This window comes from Sminthopsis crassicaudata, chromosome 5 (assembly GCF_048593235.1).
Source record: "Sminthopsis crassicaudata isolate SCR6 chromosome 5, ASM4859323v1, whole genome shotgun sequence".
NCBI lineage: Eukaryota > Metazoa > Chordata > Mammalia > Dasyuromorphia > Dasyuridae > Sminthopsis > Sminthopsis crassicaudata.
In genome coordinates, this window is record NC_133621.1 from 8,748,005 (window position 1) to 8,769,101 (window position 21,097).

Genomic DNA, 21,097 nt, shown 5'->3' on the forward strand with positions numbered 1-21,097 from the left:
CATGGTGGGCACTGGGTCTAATAGCAGAGAAGACATCATTAGTGAGAAAGATTGGGGTCTTTGAGTGATATACTTAGAGCTAAGAACCTTTGAATCCTTTATTAATGAGGAAACTGAGGTCCAGTGAGATGAAGAGACTTTTCACAGAGGCAGATTTTTTTAAATAAAGTTTTATTTTGGTTATAGTGAAACATACATTTCAAACTCAGAATTAGATCAAAGACTCATTTAGGGAAATTTCTGAATGATAGGGGATTTTAGATGGAATCCAGTTAAGTCACTCTTGAGCATGTTAGAGCTCTAGCACATGCTTAATTTAAGAGTGACATCCTTAGTGCCGCACAAATGAAGGAAGAGCTCTGAAATCCAAGTTCCCACTGTTTATATAAAGGGTGATTTCAAGATTTTCTAAAATTTGTTTTTCTTTTAAATAGTTCTCTAAAGCAAGGTCAGCATCTCCTTGAAATCATTCGGCTGCTCACTTTGTTTGGCAGACTTCTTGCCAATAGAATATGACTTAGCCCCCAACTGAGTTATCTCGGGAGTGGATTAAATTTAGGGGTGTCCTTTCTAGGATCTCTTATAATGACTCTAGAAATTCTAAAATTCTAGAGCTAGAAGGGCCTTTAGGGATCTTAAAAATAGAGACCTAGAGATGACCATCTTGTTTATCTTTCCATTTTTACAGATGAGGAAACTGAGGTCCAGGGCAGTTAAATGATTTGCTTGAGTTACTCTAGGAAGTGGCAAAACTAAGATATGAACCTATTTCTCCAACTCCAAATCGCAGTCTTTCCATCCAACTTGACTCTTCCCCCCATCTTAATCTGGGACACTCGTTGCAGATTCCCTATGCTGTTTTAAGGTTAGCATTGTCATGGCTCCATTAAGCTCCATATTGAGGAGGAAGAGTACTGGGGTATAGTTCTTCATCTAAAGCACATGCTAAGCCTTCTGGGCTAGATTTCCTTTTTTTTTGAATCTGCACTTCTACCATAATTGCTTTGTGAGGTGATAGTTATTATGAAAGATAGGATGCTGTACTGTGAGATGGAAAGACCTGAATTCAAATCTTGACTGAAATACTTAATGAGTAGTAGGAATGACCCTAAATAAGTCACTGAAAGAAGTCTCTCTTAGCTTTAGTTACCTCATCTATCAAATGGGGGAAATAATAACCTCTGGTTTTTGTGAGGCTCCAATGAGATGATTTCTGTAAAGTTCTTTGCAAACCTTAAAGCACTATTTAAATACCATCAATTTCTTCTGTTGAATTGATATGGACTTTACTTTTTATAAATTTATTGATAATTTATTTTAGTTTCCATGAAGGGACATTGAGCTATCTACAATGTGAGCCAGGATGCTGATATTGTACTTCTAAAATGGGATCTGGTTGAAAATTAACAAATAGTAATTAATCTAGTATATGCTGAAAAATAATTGAACAAAATCATATCCATCCTATTTGGGAGAAATTTTTGCTAAAAGTATATAAACAATTTTCTATTATGTGGTAAACAGAATGTGGGAACATGGAGAGTTTAGGATGCCAGAGAAACAATTACCCATTGGAAGTTTTTACCTGGATGTCCCGTAGTGGATCTCAAACCCAATATGGTTAAAATGAAATTCATTCTCTTTCTTTCTAAATAAACTTCTCCAAATGTCCCTATTTATCTCAATGACATCACCTTTTCATCTTATCCTATACTTCATTAATACTAAAATAGCATGAACATTTCCATATACCAAATTCAAGATAATAGAGACTTGGATATGAAACAGAGAATTTCTGTTCCTTTAAGCTTGATTTTAAAAAATACATATATATGTATGACTATAGAGACATACATATTTATATAGCCAGTCATACACATACACACACATGCAGACATACACCATTAGACATCTGTGCCTAACGATAGCCATCTCGAGGACCAAGGGAGTGAAGGGAAAAAGGAAAAAAAATATGGCAACTTTATTATATAATTAAAAGCAATAACAAAGTGGACATAATAGATTTGCAATTTCATGTACAATCTTTTTTATTATACTAGGTTATGAAAATGCTTATTTTATTCCATAAATTAAAAAAAATAAATTAGATGAAAATTAAAAATCAATAAATTCAAAAATTGGGCAGCTAGGTGGCATAGTGGATAGAGTACCAGCCTTGAAATCAGGAGAATCTGAGTTCAAATCTGATCTCAGACACTTAACACTTCCTAGCTGTGTGATCCTGGGCAAGTCATTTAACCTTAATTGCCCAGAAAAACAAATAAAAAATGAAGTGATTGATTAATTAAAAATTTAAAAGTGTGGAACCCATTTAACACATTACTTTAGATGCTTTGTTACTTTAGAAGTAGCCCTAGTTTCTTCTTTTCAGAAATTCCTCCTTCCTTTTCTCTATATTAAAAATCATCCATGGTTTTCCTCTTCTTCATCACTATTGTTAGCTCCTCCTCTCACTCCCCCCCCCATGAAAATTTAAAAATAAAATTGTCAAGATTCAAATTAGATGAATCCATGCAGGCAGTATCTCTGTAAGAAAATGGCTGTCTTTTTCTTCACCTCGAGTGCTTCACCTCCCAGGAAGTAGGTAGCCTATTTCAGGGTACCATCATTCCTTCTTTCACTCAAGTTTATGACTTTGGAATTATCCTTGGCCTTTTCCTCTTCCCTCAATTCCCAGACTCAGGCATCTGCCAGTTCCTACTTATTGTACTTGGATGCCTTTTTTATTTTTTCTCTCCATGCACTTAGTTCACTCCCCCATCACCTGTTACTTGGATTATGGCCTTCTAATAGGTCTCCCATGTTCTAATCTTTTCCCTTTTTCTTGTCACATTTGAATACCTAAAACACAGCTTTGAACATTCTACTTACTGTTTTTTTGTTCTTTGATGGCTCCCTTTCTTCACTAGGATAAGGATGACAAATCCCTAGATAGGGATCTTTTGGAACAAGGGAGATGGGAAAGAAATGGAGACTTGAGGCTGGAATTTCCAGTTACACCTCTGCTTGTAAGATATTTGGGAGGGGATGAGAGGCAGTTGAGGTAAAAGGGCAGCTCTGAATTTCAAGATTTGAAGTTAAAAGAATTTAGATATTTATTAAGCGCCTACTGTATACCAGGTACTATGGCAAATGCTGGAATGCAAGGTATGAAACAGCCCCGCACTCATAAAGCCGTTACTCTCCAATGGAGGGGGAACAAATATGTACTAAAGGGGAAGACAGTATAAACATGAAGTCAGAACAAGATCAAATTAAATAACATATATAAGATGCTTAAAAGCTTTCAAGCATTATCTAAGACTAGCTATATAAAATAACAACACAAACTACATTTATTATGTTCATAATAATCATAATGATTATTTTGGAATTGTTTATAGACTCCTTCTGGTTTCACCATTAGCCCTATTTAGACCAGCACAGTACATATTACCAGGCCATGTTTGCTAAGCACATTATTTCCTGTTCTTCATTTCACATAGATTTAACACATCCGTGTAAATGTAATAAACTCTATTTTAGCTTTTATTGCTTTGGGCCAAAGACTGTTGGGGGATTGACAGAGCCCAGAGCAGCTTCTTAGACATGGGTGATTGGGTTAGTGAGTTTCTGAGCTGGAGAATATTGACTATTTCAGGGGAGCACATGCTACAGAAGTTTGTTTTTTGTTTTTGTTTTTTTTTTTTTTCCCTGAGATTGGGGATAAAAAAATAAGATTGATAAAGTAGAATAATCCCAGGGGATGATTTTAATCATCCTCTTTCCTCTGGGCAAAAAAAAAGGATTGAATCTATTCTTCCTATTGAATGGAGGGCTTTGGTTACAGAGCCAGCAGTTAGAGACTTCAAGGGGGCACAGTGGAGCAAAGGCTAAATATCTAGGTCTGGAACTAGGAAATCCTGAGATCAAGTTCTGCCTTCAGACACTAGGTATATGTCTGTCATTAACCTTCTGTTTGCCTCGGTTTCCTCAAGTGAGATGAAGGCATTATACTCAGTGGCCTTTAAGGCCCTTTCTGGTTCAGAATAGGATCCCATAAAGATTTCTATCAGCCAGAAAGTGAACTGAACTGTTCCACATGCAAGACAACAGAAAATGACAAGAGATGTCAAGTAAAGAATTGGGAACTTGCCTGTTCAGGAATGAGATACGGCATGAAAGGACAAGTAAAAACAAAGATTAACTTACTTTTTATGGGCTAGAGAAATAACAGATATTTCCTTTATTTAAAAAAAAATGGAGGTTAAAAAAATAAATAAATTTCAAAAAATAAATAAATAAATTGGAGGTCATTGAAGGAGATAAAAAAGAAAGATAGATCAAGATTTTTGTTTTTTGTTTTTAATTTTTACTATTAAGAAGAGATAGCATGAGGATTTTTTTCATTATTTTTTTTCAAAATATTCATTTATATAAAAATTTCATTGTGATTTCCTGAAAAAGAATTGTAGCTTCAGAAGTTTAATGAATAGTGATTAGGTATAATGGGAAAAATCCACTGGAGAAGTGAATGGAAAACCACTCCATTATCTTTGCTAAGGAAACTCCATGGAATGTTATGGTCCACAGGTTCTCAGAGAGTCAGCTATGAATGGGATGATTGGCCAACAGCAATGTGGGCACAGGGGGTTAGGTGAGTGGACTGAAATAGGTTGGTTTGATTTTTCTAAGGTTGTCTTACTAGGTAGGATTGAGGACGACCTGGAAAATGTCTTGTGTGGTCAGGAACTTTATTTCTCCCTTGTGACTTGCGTCCGAAGAAGAGGGCTGATCTAATTGTTTAGCATCCTCCTCTTCTCAAACATGTACTGACCTGGTCCAGGATCTATGGCCCCATGGTTTCCGAGGTCCAGAATGTTTTGAACATTTCTTCTTTTAAAATTCTTTAAAATTCAGGGTCAGGTTAGGGGCAGATTACAAGTGGCAACTTCTAAAATGACCTCTTCTAGATTCAAGATAGGGTCAATAAAGAAAGAAAATAAATAAACCAAAAAGTAAGGATTGGTGACGGATGCAGCAGGGATGTTGGCAAAATGTTTAGTGGTTGACCTTGAACTCTGACCTGGATTCAAATCATGTCTCTGACTGTGAGGCGATCACACATCACACATTCTAGGCAAGTCCCCTCTCCTGTCCTAGATTCACTTCCTCATCCAGACAGCAACAGCTGATCTCCATTGATGAGTCCACACTAGAAGGTCCTCACACCCATGGAATCCCATGTTCAAAACAGTTAATTGGCACAGTTGATAAAATGACAAATTTATTCCCCAATGCATAAGTTCAACCGATTCTTTCATTGAAGAGTTGTTAAAATTGGTTCATTGTACAAAGATTGGAAGGGGCCACCTTGCGTAATACTGGGCTTCCTCTCACTTGACCTGTTCAGGTCCAGCGGAGGCCAGATAGTGTGTGTTTATTGGACAAGGTCCGGAAGGGATTATTTTTTCAGGTCTAGGTTGGATGGGATGATGACATGGGCTCTTTCCAAGGGTGATTCTGTGACTTTAAGTCATCAATGAACAGGGACAACCTGAGAGTTCACGTTGTAGACTCCAAGCCCTTCTGATGATGGCGAGAATGCCTTTCCATACTCTTGAATCCCTTCCCCACTTCCCAGTAATGACTTAATGTTTGATTCCAGAGGATCTAAAATCCCTGAAAGATTCCCGAGCTCTTCTGGCAGAGACTGTTATAGAATGGATCCTTGCATCCCTGACGAGGAAGAGAATCTGCCAGCATAAGAGTAATGGTGGATCTCACAGGGGGATGCCATTTTTCATGACCTTTAAGAGGATGTTGTCTCTATCATTTTTATCTATTGAACCAATAAGAGAGAGCAAAGCCAAATAAACTTCTTTTCTTTGGTCACATCCAGAGCTCTGTGATCCGTGATCTACCAAGGACACTTATCCTTTCTTGGATGCCTTGGGACTCATTGTGGGGTCTTCATTTTCTATCAGGAAGTGATATGTTGAAGTGATTGAGAGCCAGTATAGTCCAATGGAAATAATGATGTTCAAATTCTGACTCTAACACTGTCTGTGGGAGCAGCGGGAATCCACTTAGTTTTTGTGGGACTGAATGACACCTGAAGACCCCTCCAACCTTTAAAGCCCTTATGAAAATAAGAGTTAATCTTCCGAGGCAATATGGCTGACCGTGACTCTCGGTGATGAGATTAGATAACTGATAGTCTGTCCTTCTTTGTTTCTGGCTTTCAGAGTCTTCAGTCAGCAGCAGCTCTCCTGGATCTGGCCCCAGCTCGCCTAGCAATGGGCCTTCCACCAACATGGCAGAAAGCAGTGAGACGTTGCTCATTCCGCCTGCTCCACACCCAGAGGTAAGCTCACACTCCTCAGTGGCAATTGGCTCAAAACCAATCATCTCTCTTATTGCCAGGGAAGATTTCAGAGGATTCAACTGAATTCAGCAATCATCTCTATTGTACCGGATGGGTTCCAGGTACTGTGCTAGATGCTGGGAAACCAGAGACACAAAAACCAGGCTTTGCCCTCAAGGAGCTGACATTCTATTGATCATTGTGTACAATAGTGTAAAAGAATTCTAATGACTCGGGGGAGGGGAATCAGGAGAGGTTGTGATCTGAGCTATAGGAACCAGAGGTGAAAGCAGAGTGCATTCTGTACACCAAGAGGGGTGCAATAGAACACCATAAATGGTAGCAAATGGCATGGAAAATAGAGCGACATCTCCAGTACCATTAGAAGAGAGGCTCATGCTATTCATTGGGAGCTATAAGAGCTATTCCTCCAACCTTAAAGCTTTTATGAAAATAAGAGTTAATCTTCCAAGGCAATATGGCTGCTCTGGTGACAAAATCAATCTTTCAATGACCATCCTCTCAGTGGAACTGCCTGCTCAAACAGCCCCTTCTCCAGGAAGCCTTTCCTGATCTGCAGAATACTGGTCAGCTCCAATTTATCCTGAATTCATTTTTTTTTTTTTTTTTTTTTTTGCATACGGTTGGTTGCTTGTTAGCCATTCCATTAGAACGTGAGCTCCTTGGATGCAGGGGCTATCTTTTGCCTTTCTTGGTTTCCCCAGAGCTTAGCATGTCTACCACATAATAGTAATAGGCACTTAATAAATGCTTATTAGCTGTCCTTCTGATGTCAGGCTTGACCTTGAAGGAGATTTCATCAGGACCCACTGGAGCTCATGCTCTTTGGTAATATTCTTTAGGACTCCAGACTCACCTCTAAGTCATGCTTTGGAGAACTAGTTAGTGATGGTTCGTCATCCTTCTGCAAAGAAGGTGTATTCATCGAGTATTATTGTTGGTCAGTCATTTCAATTGTATATGGCTCTTCATGACCCTATAGTCTCCCATCACTATGAAGGAAAAGCCTATGTCACACCTGTTTTGTTGTACCAAGAGGCCCCTTGTTTGTTTATTATTTTAAAAACTAATATTTACTTGAAATTCATGGAAAATCACACAGGAAAGAATCTTAGAATCTGAATGGTTGCTAGTTGATGAGAAATGTGAAATCCATGGAGCAGAATTGTAGGAGTGGAATAGTGAAAGGAAATGGTTAGTGGACAGCACAGTGGGCAGAGATGGTCTGAAAAATGGCAGACATTGACTAAATGAATCCTCTCAATTGATAAACAATCTTTTCTTTGGTATTGGATAGGCTAGCGTTGGGGCTACAGGAATCCTCCTCAGTACGAGACAATAAACATACACAATTGAGATATTTTCAGTAGAAAAACAGAGTTTCTCATTAACTCATCCAAAAGGTCCTTCAGAAGAGGAAGTCACCCTCAGAGGTAGCAAGACCCGAGTTTTCCAAGACGTATTATAGACTGTGTGACTTTAGGGAAGTCATAGAACCAATTTTTCAGTAAACTCTTGAAAAATCAAAGGGGCAAAGTAGGGAAGATGTGTATTTGTAAAGTCCCTTACACCATGAAATCTTACATCTAGTCTCTGGACTCTCCCATCTATCCATTCCAGTCTCCATAAATAATCCTTCCGACTCATCCTTTTGTTTGTTGGTTGGTTGTCCTAGCAGTTGCGTAGTATAAAAGAAAGAACATTTGACTCTGAGAGTTGAGTCCAAGTTTACCACTCAATAGCTATCTGATCTGATCTCTTGTGGTCTTAGTTTCCTAATGTACAAAGCAGGATTTTGGCCCTCGTTCCATTTCAGTTCCAGCACTAAGTAACTAAGATTTCGATAGATAAGTTCTTTTGTTTTTTATTCATTTTTCCAAATTATCCCCTCCCTCCCTCCACTCCCTCCCCCCGATGACAGGCAATCCCATACATTTTACATGTGTTACAATATAACCTAGATACAATATATGTGTGTAAATACCATTTTCTTGTTGCACATTAATTATTAGCTTCCAAAGGTATAAGTAACCTGGGTAGATAGACAGTAGTGCTAACAATTTACATTCACTTCCCAGTGTTCCTTCTCTGGGTGTAGTTGTTTCTGTCCATCACTGATCAACTGGAAGTGAGTTGGATCTTCTTTATGTTGAAGATTTCCACTTCCATCAATAGATAAGTTCTTGTTAGAGATTTGATATGTTTTTCAAAGAGAAAAGAAGAATGAAGTAGCATCTTTAGGATAGAAGGGACTGGCCTTTCAGCGGGGAGCAGCCCTGCCCCCATTCCCCCGCCTCTGATTTGAAAGATGAGGAATGGCACAGAGGAGGTTAAAGGGCTGGCAGAGAAGGTTTACAGGGTTGTAATGGCAGGGAAAGGGAGGAAGAAAAACATCTCTGATTCACCCCAAGAGAGGCAAGGTTTCTCTCTCACGCAACCTCTTGTGATTTTAATAGAGCTCAGGGCTAATGGCATCAGGAAAGGGGTCATTAGGTTGTAAGAGAAGGAGCAAAACCCAAAGCGAGCACCAGTGAGCTCAGATATAAATTTGAAAAGTGTTCAAAGTTGGCCAAAAAAGGGAAAAAATAAAACATGCCCAAATACCAAAGGTATTAGATCCTTGCTGTCTTTACCTCACATGGTGAGGGAGTCTCTGGGCTCAGAGAAGCTCAAGATTTTCTCATCAAAGCCCTTTGTTTTAAAGTTGAGGAAACTGAGGCTGGAGGCTTTTCTTTTGCTGTAATAACAATAAGAATAGCAACAACAATACTGTCTGGACTGTGAACCGTAGTGTAATCTTACTCAGTATTCCTTGTGGTTTGCTGCTTCCTTTGAGACTTACCCCAAGACTGGAACAAAGCCGGGGAGGGATTCTCCCCATCTTTAGGTATTAAACTTTTTGGAGATCACTGCTAGGTTCCTGAGTCCTGATAGAAAGACCTGTTTGACTATTCCTTACAACATGTTAATTGAAATAGCAGTGTTTTTATGACTTAGAAAACTGGCAAGGAGAAGCTAGATGGTATGGTAAATAGCGCTCTAGATTTGGCATCAGGAAGACAGCTTCAGGAACTTAATGACGAGGCGAGTTCTTGAATTTTTGTCTGCCTCAGTTTCCTCATGTGGAAAATGGAGATGAAAATATCATCTACTTTCCAGAATTATTGTGAGAATCAAATAAGATATTTGAAAAATATGTTACAAACCTTAAATACTATCAAAATGTTATTATTGTTATTGAAGAGTCTTTTATTGGCAAATAGAAGGCAGCTCTTTATTTGACTCTGCTTTCATGATATATTTAGGATTTTATCCTAAGATTAAAAATGTGAAAAGTGAATAGAATTGTAGTCCAGACCTTTTACATAAACTCTTGGAACTCTAATCATTTCATCCATCATTATAGGATGATGATAACAACAACAACAACAACAACAACAACAACAACATACTTATAGAGCCCATTAAAGTGTCTAAATAGTGCCAGCCAGAGTTAGGCTGGTCTGAATTTGAATCCTGCTATAGACATTTACTTTGTGACTCTAGTTAAATCACAACCTCTAATGATCTCATACATAAAATGGGAATAATAATAACAGCTGCTTCCCAGGGTTGTTGTGAGAACCAAATTCTATAAATAGTATGTGCATTGTACCTTGCAAATTTTAAGCATTATGTATTCTTTGACTACTATTATTTTTAATTTGGTTTTGCAAAGCCTTGTCTCTAAGACACCTCTGGTAGTGATGGGAAATATGGCACCCAAGGGGGCAAAGTTGATAAAGCATTGGCCTCTGAGTTGAAATCCAGCTTCAGACACTTAGTTATCCCGAACTCAGTGACTTTGGGCAAGTCACTTAACTCCAATTCCCTACACCTCCCCAAAATATGGCAGCCATTTTGGAGATAAAGGGATTGAGATTCTGAAAATTTTGTTTTTCACCCATGATGACTCAAACCCAGATCTCCTGACTCACAAGAGGACACTGAAAGTTATTATTTACCTCACATGCTGACTATGAAAATTGTGTTTTATAAACATGAAATAAATATGTGCTTTTGTAAAGGTTTTATTTTTATTAGAATAATTGTTTAAATGACCATCATTGTTATTATTCTAAGGGTGAGTAACTCCTCAGGTCATTCCAGGGCCAGGCCAGGACTAGCTCTCAGGTCTCCTAATTCCAAAGTGAATGTTCTTTCTTTCTCTATCACACCCTCTGTTTATCATTTTCATTTTATTTGGAAGCCATTTTTATATTTTTTCCCCTAAAAACTCTATTATTCTGACCAGGTCCTGCAGGTTTTCAGTAAATTAATTGCTTCTTATTAGAAGGATTGATTTTAGTGAGACTCTCCCAGAAAGAGCATTAATACGTTATTTAGAATGGTGCTCCAATCTCATTTTCAGGTGGGCCTCCATTTTTCATAGTTAAGACTACCTTGAATGACATCTCAGTGATTGTTAGGGCTTTTGGGAGTCAGCATATCGTGAGAGGAGCTCTGAGCTGGAGGATCTGAAACTCAGTCCTGATTCTATTGAACTTTCACAGTGATCTTAAATCATTTATTTCCTTTTTCCATCTGAATTTGATGATCTCAGACATCAATCAATCAGTCACCAAATATTCCTTAAGAATCTGATAAGAGCCAAATAACAAATGAGGCAGCTCCTCCTTACCAAGCTTGCACATTCTGTTGAGCTTAAAAGAGGGGCAATTTACAAAGCTCTCCCCCCACTTCAAAAAAAAAAGGGATTTTGCTATTTGGAACAACGAACTGACTCATTATGGATATAACTTTTTCTTCTGTATGTATGCCCATAAATAGAGACATATCACACAAATCAAAAATAGGTAATTAACACAAACCATTGAAGGGGGAGACGTGTGCTAAAGAGAAAAACAAATATATAAAAAGGAAATGATTTTCTCTTATTATTGTCAATACTTTTATTGTTTAGTTTAAAATAAGCAAAATAAATGTCCCCAGTTACATATATATATATATATATATACATACATTTATACATATACATATATATATATATATAACATATATATATATATTGTTGAAGATTTTTTAAAATTACATTTCTGCTTCTCCCATTAAGAATAAAAGATAAAATAAAATTCTCAGTACAGATTTGTGTAGTCAACTGAACCAAAGATCTACATTGGCCATTTTAAACAAAAATGAAAAACACCCATGAGATAAAGAAAGCTGGGAGAAGCTGATGGTGAAATAGTTCCCTGCCTTCCAGGGAGCTGAGTGGGTTCCTGTTTCCCCAGGGATAATGGTGCACTAAATGAACCTTTACCCTTTGCAGAGTGGGATGATCTTAGCTATATTTTAAGATCTCAGATTCTTCTATAATCCTTGGGCCTTAATGCCAGTTTGGTCTTTGTGACGTACCCCCATCTTTTGGCTGAGGATTATTGCAGGTTGTATCTCGAGCGTGACTCACACTTAGAGATGGGGGGATAATGGGCTCATTCTTGAGGAGTGCTGGTTTCCTTCATGATCTCTGCCCTTATAAGTGAATCACAAATCAAATACATTAAAGAGCGTGGCTTGGAATCATGCTCACAAATCCCCATAAGCACTTGCAAGGTCACCGAGATGACTAGTTCTTCTATGCTAGATAGAAGGATCCCATTGATGGGCCACAGCTCTGCTGATTGCTTAACATGTTCTAGCAGCGCCATGCCTTCCCGTGCTTCCCCCATGCTCCTGCCATCCTTGAAAATACCAGAAGGAAATGTGATTTAGCTGTATTTGACTTGGGGGAGGTATTTCTCCAGGTCAGTGGAAGGACTTTCACCCCCAAAGTTGGGATGACTGGCTCAGTCACAAGCCTGGAGTCTCTTATAATGAATTAATTGTGTGTATGAACTGTGATCCAAGAGGCCAGGTGCAGGGACCTCTGGACTGAGCGGTGGCCTCTCAATGGCCCAGAACAAGAAATGTTTCCCTGATGGCTAACATGTGGGTTTCACCTTGTTGCCGTTAGCAGAGGATGGCCACATAAGTCAACCAGGATGAATGAGAAGAAAATATAAAGCTCAAACAAAGCAGAATATGTTCTTGTACCTCTTTGAAAAAAAAATCTCTTTAGGAGAAGCAACAGGGAAACAGTCCGAGAATGGGCAGGAGTGCTACAGAAGATTCCCAGGTGTAATAATGTTGCCCTTTACTGAGTGGAATTCTACTTAGCATGGATAAATCCATTCAAAGTACAGCTTGCATGATCAGAATGGATTTAATTCATCTTAGTAGGTGGTAAATGTTTGTTTCTTGAACACCGAACATCACGTGCTTTAAAACACCAGCTCCAAGCTCGGGTCCTGCCTTCTTGGGGCCTTAGCTGAGACCACACAGAATTCTCTGAGATCCTGTGCCTCCTAGTCATCCCTTGGTGGGGGGATGACTTCTTTAATGGGCTCCTTCCAAACTATATTAATCCAAATGTCCGCATTCTCAATGATTATCTCATTCTCACCCCCTTTTACTTCCCCCAACCTATTGCTATTTGAATAGAGTGACACACACACACACACACACAGAGAGAGAGAGAGAGAGAGAGAGAGAGAGAGAGAGAGAGAGAGAGAGAGAGAGAGAGAGAGAGAGAGAGAGATTAAGGGTAAAAGTATAACGAATAAGTCAATAAACATAGGAATTGTCTGAAAGAATCCTCTGACGGCAAAGACACTAGCTCTTCTCCAACCCCTGCATTTCCATGCACCTCAATCTCTTCCCCCCATTGCTTCATCCTGCCCTGTATCTCTCGGCCCTTTGCCTTCTGCCCTCTGGAACTCTCTCTATAGCTAGTAAACCTCTTTAGTGTTCCCCCCATCTTCTAGAACTTGGACACGGTGGCAGAAATTGAGATAGACTTAGGTTAAAGTGACTGACCCAGGACCACACAGCTAGGAAGTGTCCAGAGTGGGATTTGACTCAAGCCTTCTGGATTCCAAAATCCAGGCTGATCCTCGAATTATCTGTTTGCTGAGGCATCTTTAGCTCTTCGGTTACTGTCTTGTGCAAGCTCCAAGCCTGGGGGTTTTAAACATTTTTCCATGGATATCAATGATACAATTCTGACATTTTGGTTGCATTTTATTTGAGATTTATTTTAACAGTAGCCAAACAGCTGGTTTATTTCTAGCTGAACATTAGCTGCTGGCTCTCAACTGCTGTTTATTTAATCATATTTTCCCTTAGCAGATACACAAGTACAAAAGTTTCTAATAATAAGGTTAAGCATTCTAGAATCACTCCAAATGTCACTTGCTTTGCCCTGCTCTTGCCTGACTCATTTTCCTGTTGTTATATAATCAGTGTTGTGACATTTGCAGAAAGTGCTGTGTTCCCTCTTGAGTAGGTGGAGAGTCAGCCACGGCTGAAGTGACAGGAAATAAAGCACTTTTTTGGGGGCGGGGGGAGAAGATTGGTTGGATAGAGAGAGATGAAGGTTGCCGTGATACAAGAACCATTTACCTAGAATAGAGTGAGTCAAGCTTGGAAAACAATATTGTTAATGAAATGTTGATTCTTTAAAGGCCCCTACTCAAATATTGCCAGGGAGTTCGGGTGCCTCACCTTTAATATGCTGTATGGATATTTGGGGGGATTCAATACTGGGAGAATTATAAAAATAAAAATTGGTGATTATATTGAGCTTAACAATCCCCTTTTAATTAGGTGGGGATTTTAATTGTTCCTAAAGTCATTTGAGTGAGGCTTAAGAGATAAGTTGCATAATGATCTTTATTAAAGTTGTTCTTATCCTCATGTTACGGTTGAGGATTTAGGGTTAGGGTTAGGGTTATGGTAGTAAAAACCATGAGAGAAAGACGTAACTTTTGTTCTATTTCTACCTGGACCAAATGAATCTGAATATTACTAATTTTTTATGTCCCAAAGGAAGTTGAGGCCAGAATCTAGAACTTCTTCCTTCAAATTCTCTGGGCCAAAAATAGCCATAGATATGTGAAGTTGAGAGGGGAGCTGGATCCCAACTTCTTATTTTACAGCTGAGAACACTGAGGTTCAGAAGGTCAGTGTGGATGGCCTAAGGTCACGTAATAGGTCAGTAGCAGCGCCCAGACTAGAAATCTGGGCTTTTGATTCATTGGCCAGTGATAGTTCCACTTCTCCACTCTAGAACACATCTGCCCTATATGCTAAATAAGCATTTCACACACATACAAATTAGGTTCTTATAATTTTTCTATCCTATTTCTGTCTGTTCTCCTTTATAAGTTAAACATTTTGCAGCTAAAACTCTGAGTATGTCATCCCCCAAGGTTTAGAAAATGTGATTATACTTATCTTCATAGGGATATTTTAGCAAATGCCATTGAACCTGGTTTCATATTTAGTAGCAAAATGCCAGCAAGGTTTCAGCTATTCAGCTAGAATAAGGCTAAACTTGCAGTGTCACCCTTTTCTGTTGTGTTTTTTGTTATAGAAAATAGGAAATTGGTATAAAATAAGAAGATTGAGGTCACTGGTTAATTATCTTTGTACCAAGAATAAACAACTCTAGTCTCTTAGGTGAAACTTAGAAGAAAATGAGAAAATCTGTAGGTCTCTATTTATATATTCTTTATAAACTTTTATACTTTTTTTGTTCAGAATGAAAGATTATTCTTTAGTTGTGAATATTTATAATAATATCACACTTGAGCCTCTATTATGTGGGCTTCCCTCATATCAATTAAGCAGTTGATAACAATTATTTTTGAAAAAGGGATATTTATTGAGAAAGTATAACAAGAAGTTAAAAAAACTCTCTACATTTTGACCTGCACTCATCCATCAGAAGTACTCATCTCCAAGGAGAATGGGCTCAAATAAGAGTGCAGTCACATGCTCACATTTAAAATAAAATAAAATAAAAGATCCTAAGAGGTACCTTAAGATTCCTGTTTCCCCCCTAGAGTTCTTCCCCTTAAGGAATCTCTACCAAGTTTACTTCTTGATGTGTCACTACCTTGTGTGTTATTCTCTCATTCAGCTGAGCTAGCTCCATATAGGAAATAGTAACATGGTGTATCACTCAACTGCGGGGCTGTCTCAAGCAAATTGGTTCTCAGATCTGGCTGTCTACTGTATTTGGATACTTCCACTACTGACTCCAGAATCTTTTGTATATGTCTTGTGTTCTCGCTCCCCTGCCAACCAGAAACTCCTCAACACTATATGGTTCTGTCCCTCAGGCTCACCAATCTTATGCATGTTGGATTGAAAGGAACCAGGGAATATTTTATATGGATGCTGTGTCTGACTCACTTGGAAGGGCGAATCCCATGTTTTCCAAATAAGGATTCTTAACCTGATGTTTTTAGTCCATCAAAGGGTCAACAGATGAATTTCAAGGAGTCCGTGAGCTTGAACGGGGCAAAAAAAATACACCTTTATTTTCACTGATTGCTTCTTGAGTTTTAGTAGTCCCTTCAATTATAAATGTCGATTTATTCTGAAAAGGAGTTCATGGGCTTTGTTAGCCTGCCAAAAATATCCATGACACATACATATGCGTAGATTTAGACCCCCTGCTCTAAGAAGTGGACATCCATTGCAGTAAGATCATATATTTAAAGCTGGGAAGTACTTTGGCTAACATCAAGTTCACTCCCCTCATACCCATTTTGTATGTGATGACATTTACTCAGAGATGGAAAATGACTCTTCCAGAGTCTTAAAATTATATGCTCCGAATTTCGTTTTCTTACAGGCAATCTTATGATGAGCTTTTCTCTTCATATTTAACAGAGCTAGTCAATCAGTCAATCATTATTCACCCACTATTTTCCAGGCGTTACACGGGGAATAAAAAACCTTGAATGAAAAAAAAATTACTCTTTACAAACTTTCATTCTAATGGGGAAGGCAACAAGGCCTTGAATAGCCACATATATAATAAATACAAATAAAATGGAGTTGTTGAGTACATGGCAGTTGGAGTAGAAGAACAGCAGCAGTTGGGAGCAATGGAAAGGAAGAGGAGTCTATGAGGCAGAAGTGAGCAGCAGATGCTTTTCAGACCTGAACAGACAGTGGCAACCCATGGAGATGAGAGACAGAGGGTCGGGAAGGGACAGAGAGAAGAGCAATTTGGCTGAACTCTAGAGAGCGTGATGGCACAATGAGAAGGAAAGATAGATTGGGGTCGTGTTGTGAAGGAATTCAATAGCTAAATGGTGGAGTTTCTATCTTATCCTAGGGGCAGTAGGAAGTCATTGTTGTTGATTCAGTAGAGGACAAGATGTCCATCTGAGCTTAAGGAAAATCACTTTGGGCAGCACCTGGTCCTCCAGTGATACCCATCTGGACCATCGTATTTCTCAATGTTTGTCTTACTTGTTAGCACTCAGATTGGTTGAGCTCTGCTGGTGGAGAGCCCAAATTCTCCTCAGTAAAATGATGAAGCTTTGGAATAGGACAGTGACTATATAATATTGCCTGCCCGAAGGAAAACCCCCAAAACCAAATTAAATACTTATACGGTATCTACTATAAATTAGAAAGAGCACGACATAGTGGATATGGCAGGTTGGATTTCAAGTCGAGATCTTTTGACTTGATCAAACGATGCCTTGGCAAGAGCATCACATTCCCTCCTCCAAGATATTGCCACCCTAGGACAGAGCCCTGATTTCTCCATAAGTGATACACCATGTTACTATTTCCTAAATGGAGCTAGCCCAGCTGAATGAGAGAATAACACCCAAGGTAATGACATATCAAGAAGTAAACTCCTTAAGGGGGAGAATCCTAGGGGTGGAATAATAATCTTAAGTTACCTCTTAGGATCTTTTATTTTATTTTATTTTAAATGTGAACATGTGACTGCACTCTTATTTCAGCCCATTTTCCTTGGAGATGAATACTTCTGAAGGATGAGTGCAGTTCAAAATGTAGAGAATTTTTTTTTCTAAGTTCTGTTCTTGTTATACTTTCTCAACAAATATCCTTTTGTAAAAAAAAAATAATTGTTATCAACTGCTTAATTGATATGAGGGGAGCCCACACAATGGGGGCTCAAGTGTGATATAATTATAAAAATTCACACCTAAACTCTATATTGAGTTTAGATATAAGGAAAAAGATGTGAATAGCCAACATACTTTTTTTTTCCCTTGAAAGTAGCTCGACACACTCTTGCTTAGAAAGACTTTATTCTCAATATTTTGTAGTAAAGCATTTTCAGAGATTCAAACTGCTCCCCAATTCCTATTTTACTTGCCTAATTAGTTTAAGTGGAAATGTTTTGCTATGTTTATAAATTTAGATTATAGAATATTGAATAGAATAGAATAGAATATAGAATTTGAAATGTATGGGAACTTAGGGACCATTTAGTCCAGCCATCTCATTGAACAAATTAGGAAGCTGAGACTCAGACCTTATAACATTTACCAAGGGTGCCAAGGATCATCAAAATAGATCAGATAATTGGTTACATTTGGTACTCTTCAATAGAATTGTAATATTGGAGAATAACTCCACATGGAGAGTAGAAAAAGGAAGGAAGGGACTTGTAGGGGGCAGAAAGGTTTCATTTTGGGGAGAGATTTTATATATGCCTCAAGGATCTGAAGTCATGTGACCATTGCCCATGCCAAGTTTCTTTGCCATGGATAGTGATGAACAAGCCAAGGGAATTCCCAATTAGGAAAACTGATGCTCTTAATTGAGCATCATAATTTAAAAATATAAACCAGTATTTGTTGCCAAGGGTACAGTTAATTTTTTTTCCATTATATACTTTCATCTTTATTATTCAAATGATTATTTTGCATCATGAGGGATTCAGTAAGGACAAAAAGCTTTTTCTCCTGCTAAAGAAATGCAGGGAAAAGCAATGAGCTGATGTTAAACACTAGTGTGCCTTTCCTTTCAGATACCTTAGGATACAGAACTTCCCCCATCTCACGCTCAGTCACAAGAGCATGTTCTTTTCTAGACACCCCATTAAAAGTTTTAATCTTTAAAAATTAGCCAATGTCATCAAGATACTGTAAAGTTAGTGAAGCCGATGATGTTGGAACCAAAGTTATTGGGTATTTTGTGTCAGTTCAAGCCTGGCTTTGCTTGTAATTTGTAACTGAGGAGTATCTTGTTCTTAAAAAGAAACTCATCACAATCTCTAAGCGCCTCCAAAGTGCCAACAGAGATTCCTAGATGGGACTCTAGTGGCTATTGTCTCAAGGGTAGGTCTCATCTGCAAACAACTGTATGAGCAAGGTTATGTTTTGAAATAACATCCTGTGTTGGGAGCTGCATCAGTCTTCGGTGACATTCTGAGCTCGCATTGTGCTAATGTGAGACCCTTCCCCCAGTTAATTGATATCCCAGGTTTGTCCAGGGGAAAATCTACAGCTCCCCACAACATGCTTGACAAGTTATTATATTTACTTTGGGCTGAGCCGGTGTGTGCTACCGCCCTCTTGAAGGTGGTCCATTATTGGAGTCCCATATGCTTTTTGTTTGGGAAGAAAGCAGTCCCTGGGCCGTATGGTTACATGTAGTATTCTCTTTCAGGGATGTGGGTCCCTGGGGGACGATATCATGCCACAGTTCCCAAGTCAAGTCAGACCTTTGTAACTCTCATTGTGTAAAAGTTCGGGGAGAGAAGACAGAATTAAACAGAAAATGTAATTCAAGGAACCATATTAGGCCCCATGTGGGAAAACAGGACTTTGAGCAATGGTTTTGAAAGGTATTTTGTTATATTAAGCCATGTGATACATGGCCATTTAGGGCTTGTTGTTAGACAAGAGGCTCTGATGGCAGGGGGATTCCTGAACGCTCATTTCTCTTCTCTTCTCTTCTCTCTCTCTCTCTCTCTCTCTCTCTCTCTCTCTCTCTCTCTCTCTCTCTCTCTCTCTCTCTCTCTCTCTCTCTCTCTCTCTCTGTCTCTCTCTGTCTCTTTCGTTCAAAATTGTCTTCTTAAGGGTCCTCCTCCTTTTGAATTTTTGTATAAGTATTTGAACCAGACCACCAGTGAATGAGTCTCCTTAGAGAACTAGTGAAGAACGGTGGGTAGAGTCAGAAAGAATGGGATCAATTCCAACTCTGATTCTTGTATGACTGTAGGCATGGTGGACCCAACCATTGCATGGAGATCCCACCTCCCAGGGCTGTGGTGAAACTCCAAGGAGAGAATATATGCAAAATGCTTTGTAAACTTTCTAGAACCTTAGAGATAGATGTCTGCTGTGAGTCACAAGATGCTCTTGTGAGTCAGTAAACAGAGCAGGATGCCTAAGGTATCTGAAATTATCAAAATTCTTTTTCCTGTCCTTTGCCATTTCCCACAAAGCCCTCAATGACCATCTTCCATGCACACTGTTGTGCACCATCTAGTTCCCGTCCTGGGTCTCTAGGTTTATGATGGATGAGAGCTCTCTCTATGTAGTCAGTCCCCACCTCAGGAGGGTACATTCCAATCATTGTTCTGCCATGTTGCTGGCTTATTGATTGCTCTTTCCCTCCATTCATATACCAATACTTTGTATTCTTTTTCTGGGAGTACTAATCAAAATGACTCAGGAGTAGAAAAAAGCATTTGTTAATTAATAAATCAATTAATATTTATGAAGAGTCTCTTGTGTGTCAGGAACTATTAATAAATTTTCCTACAATTTCAATCTCTGTGACTTCCTGGTCCATCCGTTCCTGATGCCATCTTCTTCTGCTGGAATACAAGCTCCTTGTGAGCAGGCGATAGCTTTTCTTTTGGTATTATTGTCCCCCAATTTAGTCCATTGTTTGGCACATAGTAAATATTTTTTTTTCTTTCTCATTCACAATTTTAAGAGAGCCATATATCTGGAGCACCTACCTATATTTAAAGTAGCAGCCTTATCTTGAGGTAGAAAATTGTATAGTGTAAAGGCCATGGGACTGGAGAGAGAGAAGAGATACCTGAGTTCAAACTCCCCAACATCTGGCACTGATGCACAGTGGGCCTGGGGACAGTCATGACCTCCATCAGATTGAATCTTTTTGTGTGTGTGTGAAAATGAAGATAGCAGCTCCCTCAAAGATGGGTTTGATGGCTTACCTACATGAATCTCTCTTACAGTCCTTAATATCTTAAAGTGCTACATAAAGTGCCAGGAGTGACTATGTAGTTTTAGAGTAAAATAAAAAAAATCCAGGAACAAGGAATTAAATCTTTCTAAAAACTTGATCTAGAATCAGAACATGTGTGTTCAACATGATGCATTCATGATGTCTCAGTAGGGTTATTGTGAAGATCAAATGAGATTAGATAAAATTATAAGTTTTATGTGGGAAAAGATATAGGCACAAGTAGCAAGGAGTATGGTAATAATAATAAAATTAAGGATAGTCTTTTATTCCAAATATATTGTGGTGATATCATATAAGTAGTTGGTCCAAATCCAAAATGAAATGGGTCAATGAATAGAGAAAACCGACCACCTATCAAATATTTTCAAAAGGTTTAGAATTTGATAAATTGAAACAAAGGTGATAATTCATGATTTTAAAAATGTACTTAGAAAAAATGAGTAAATTCCAACTGGATGGGAGATTAAAGCCAAAAAAAAAAAAAATAAACAAAAGCAGATACTGATAAAGAAGACAGAAGAAATTGAATATTATTCAATTTCTTTTATGGAATGGAGCTGATGTTTTTCTATCAAAATATGGAATGGTTAAGGACGATAT

The 21,097-nt window shown here is 38.4% G+C and overlaps 1 protein-coding gene across 1 annotated transcript in view; it reads left to right on the plus strand.

Annotated features, from left to right (window-relative positions):
* HDAC9 (histone deacetylase 9) overlaps positions 1-21,097 on the plus strand; it is a 697,702-nt gene that overhangs the window by 295,387 nt on the left and 381,218 nt on the right. The window contains 1 exon segment of the mRNA XM_074268892.1: positions 6,249-6,367. Coding sequence (XP_074124993.1) covers positions 6,249-6,367 — 119 coding nt within the window.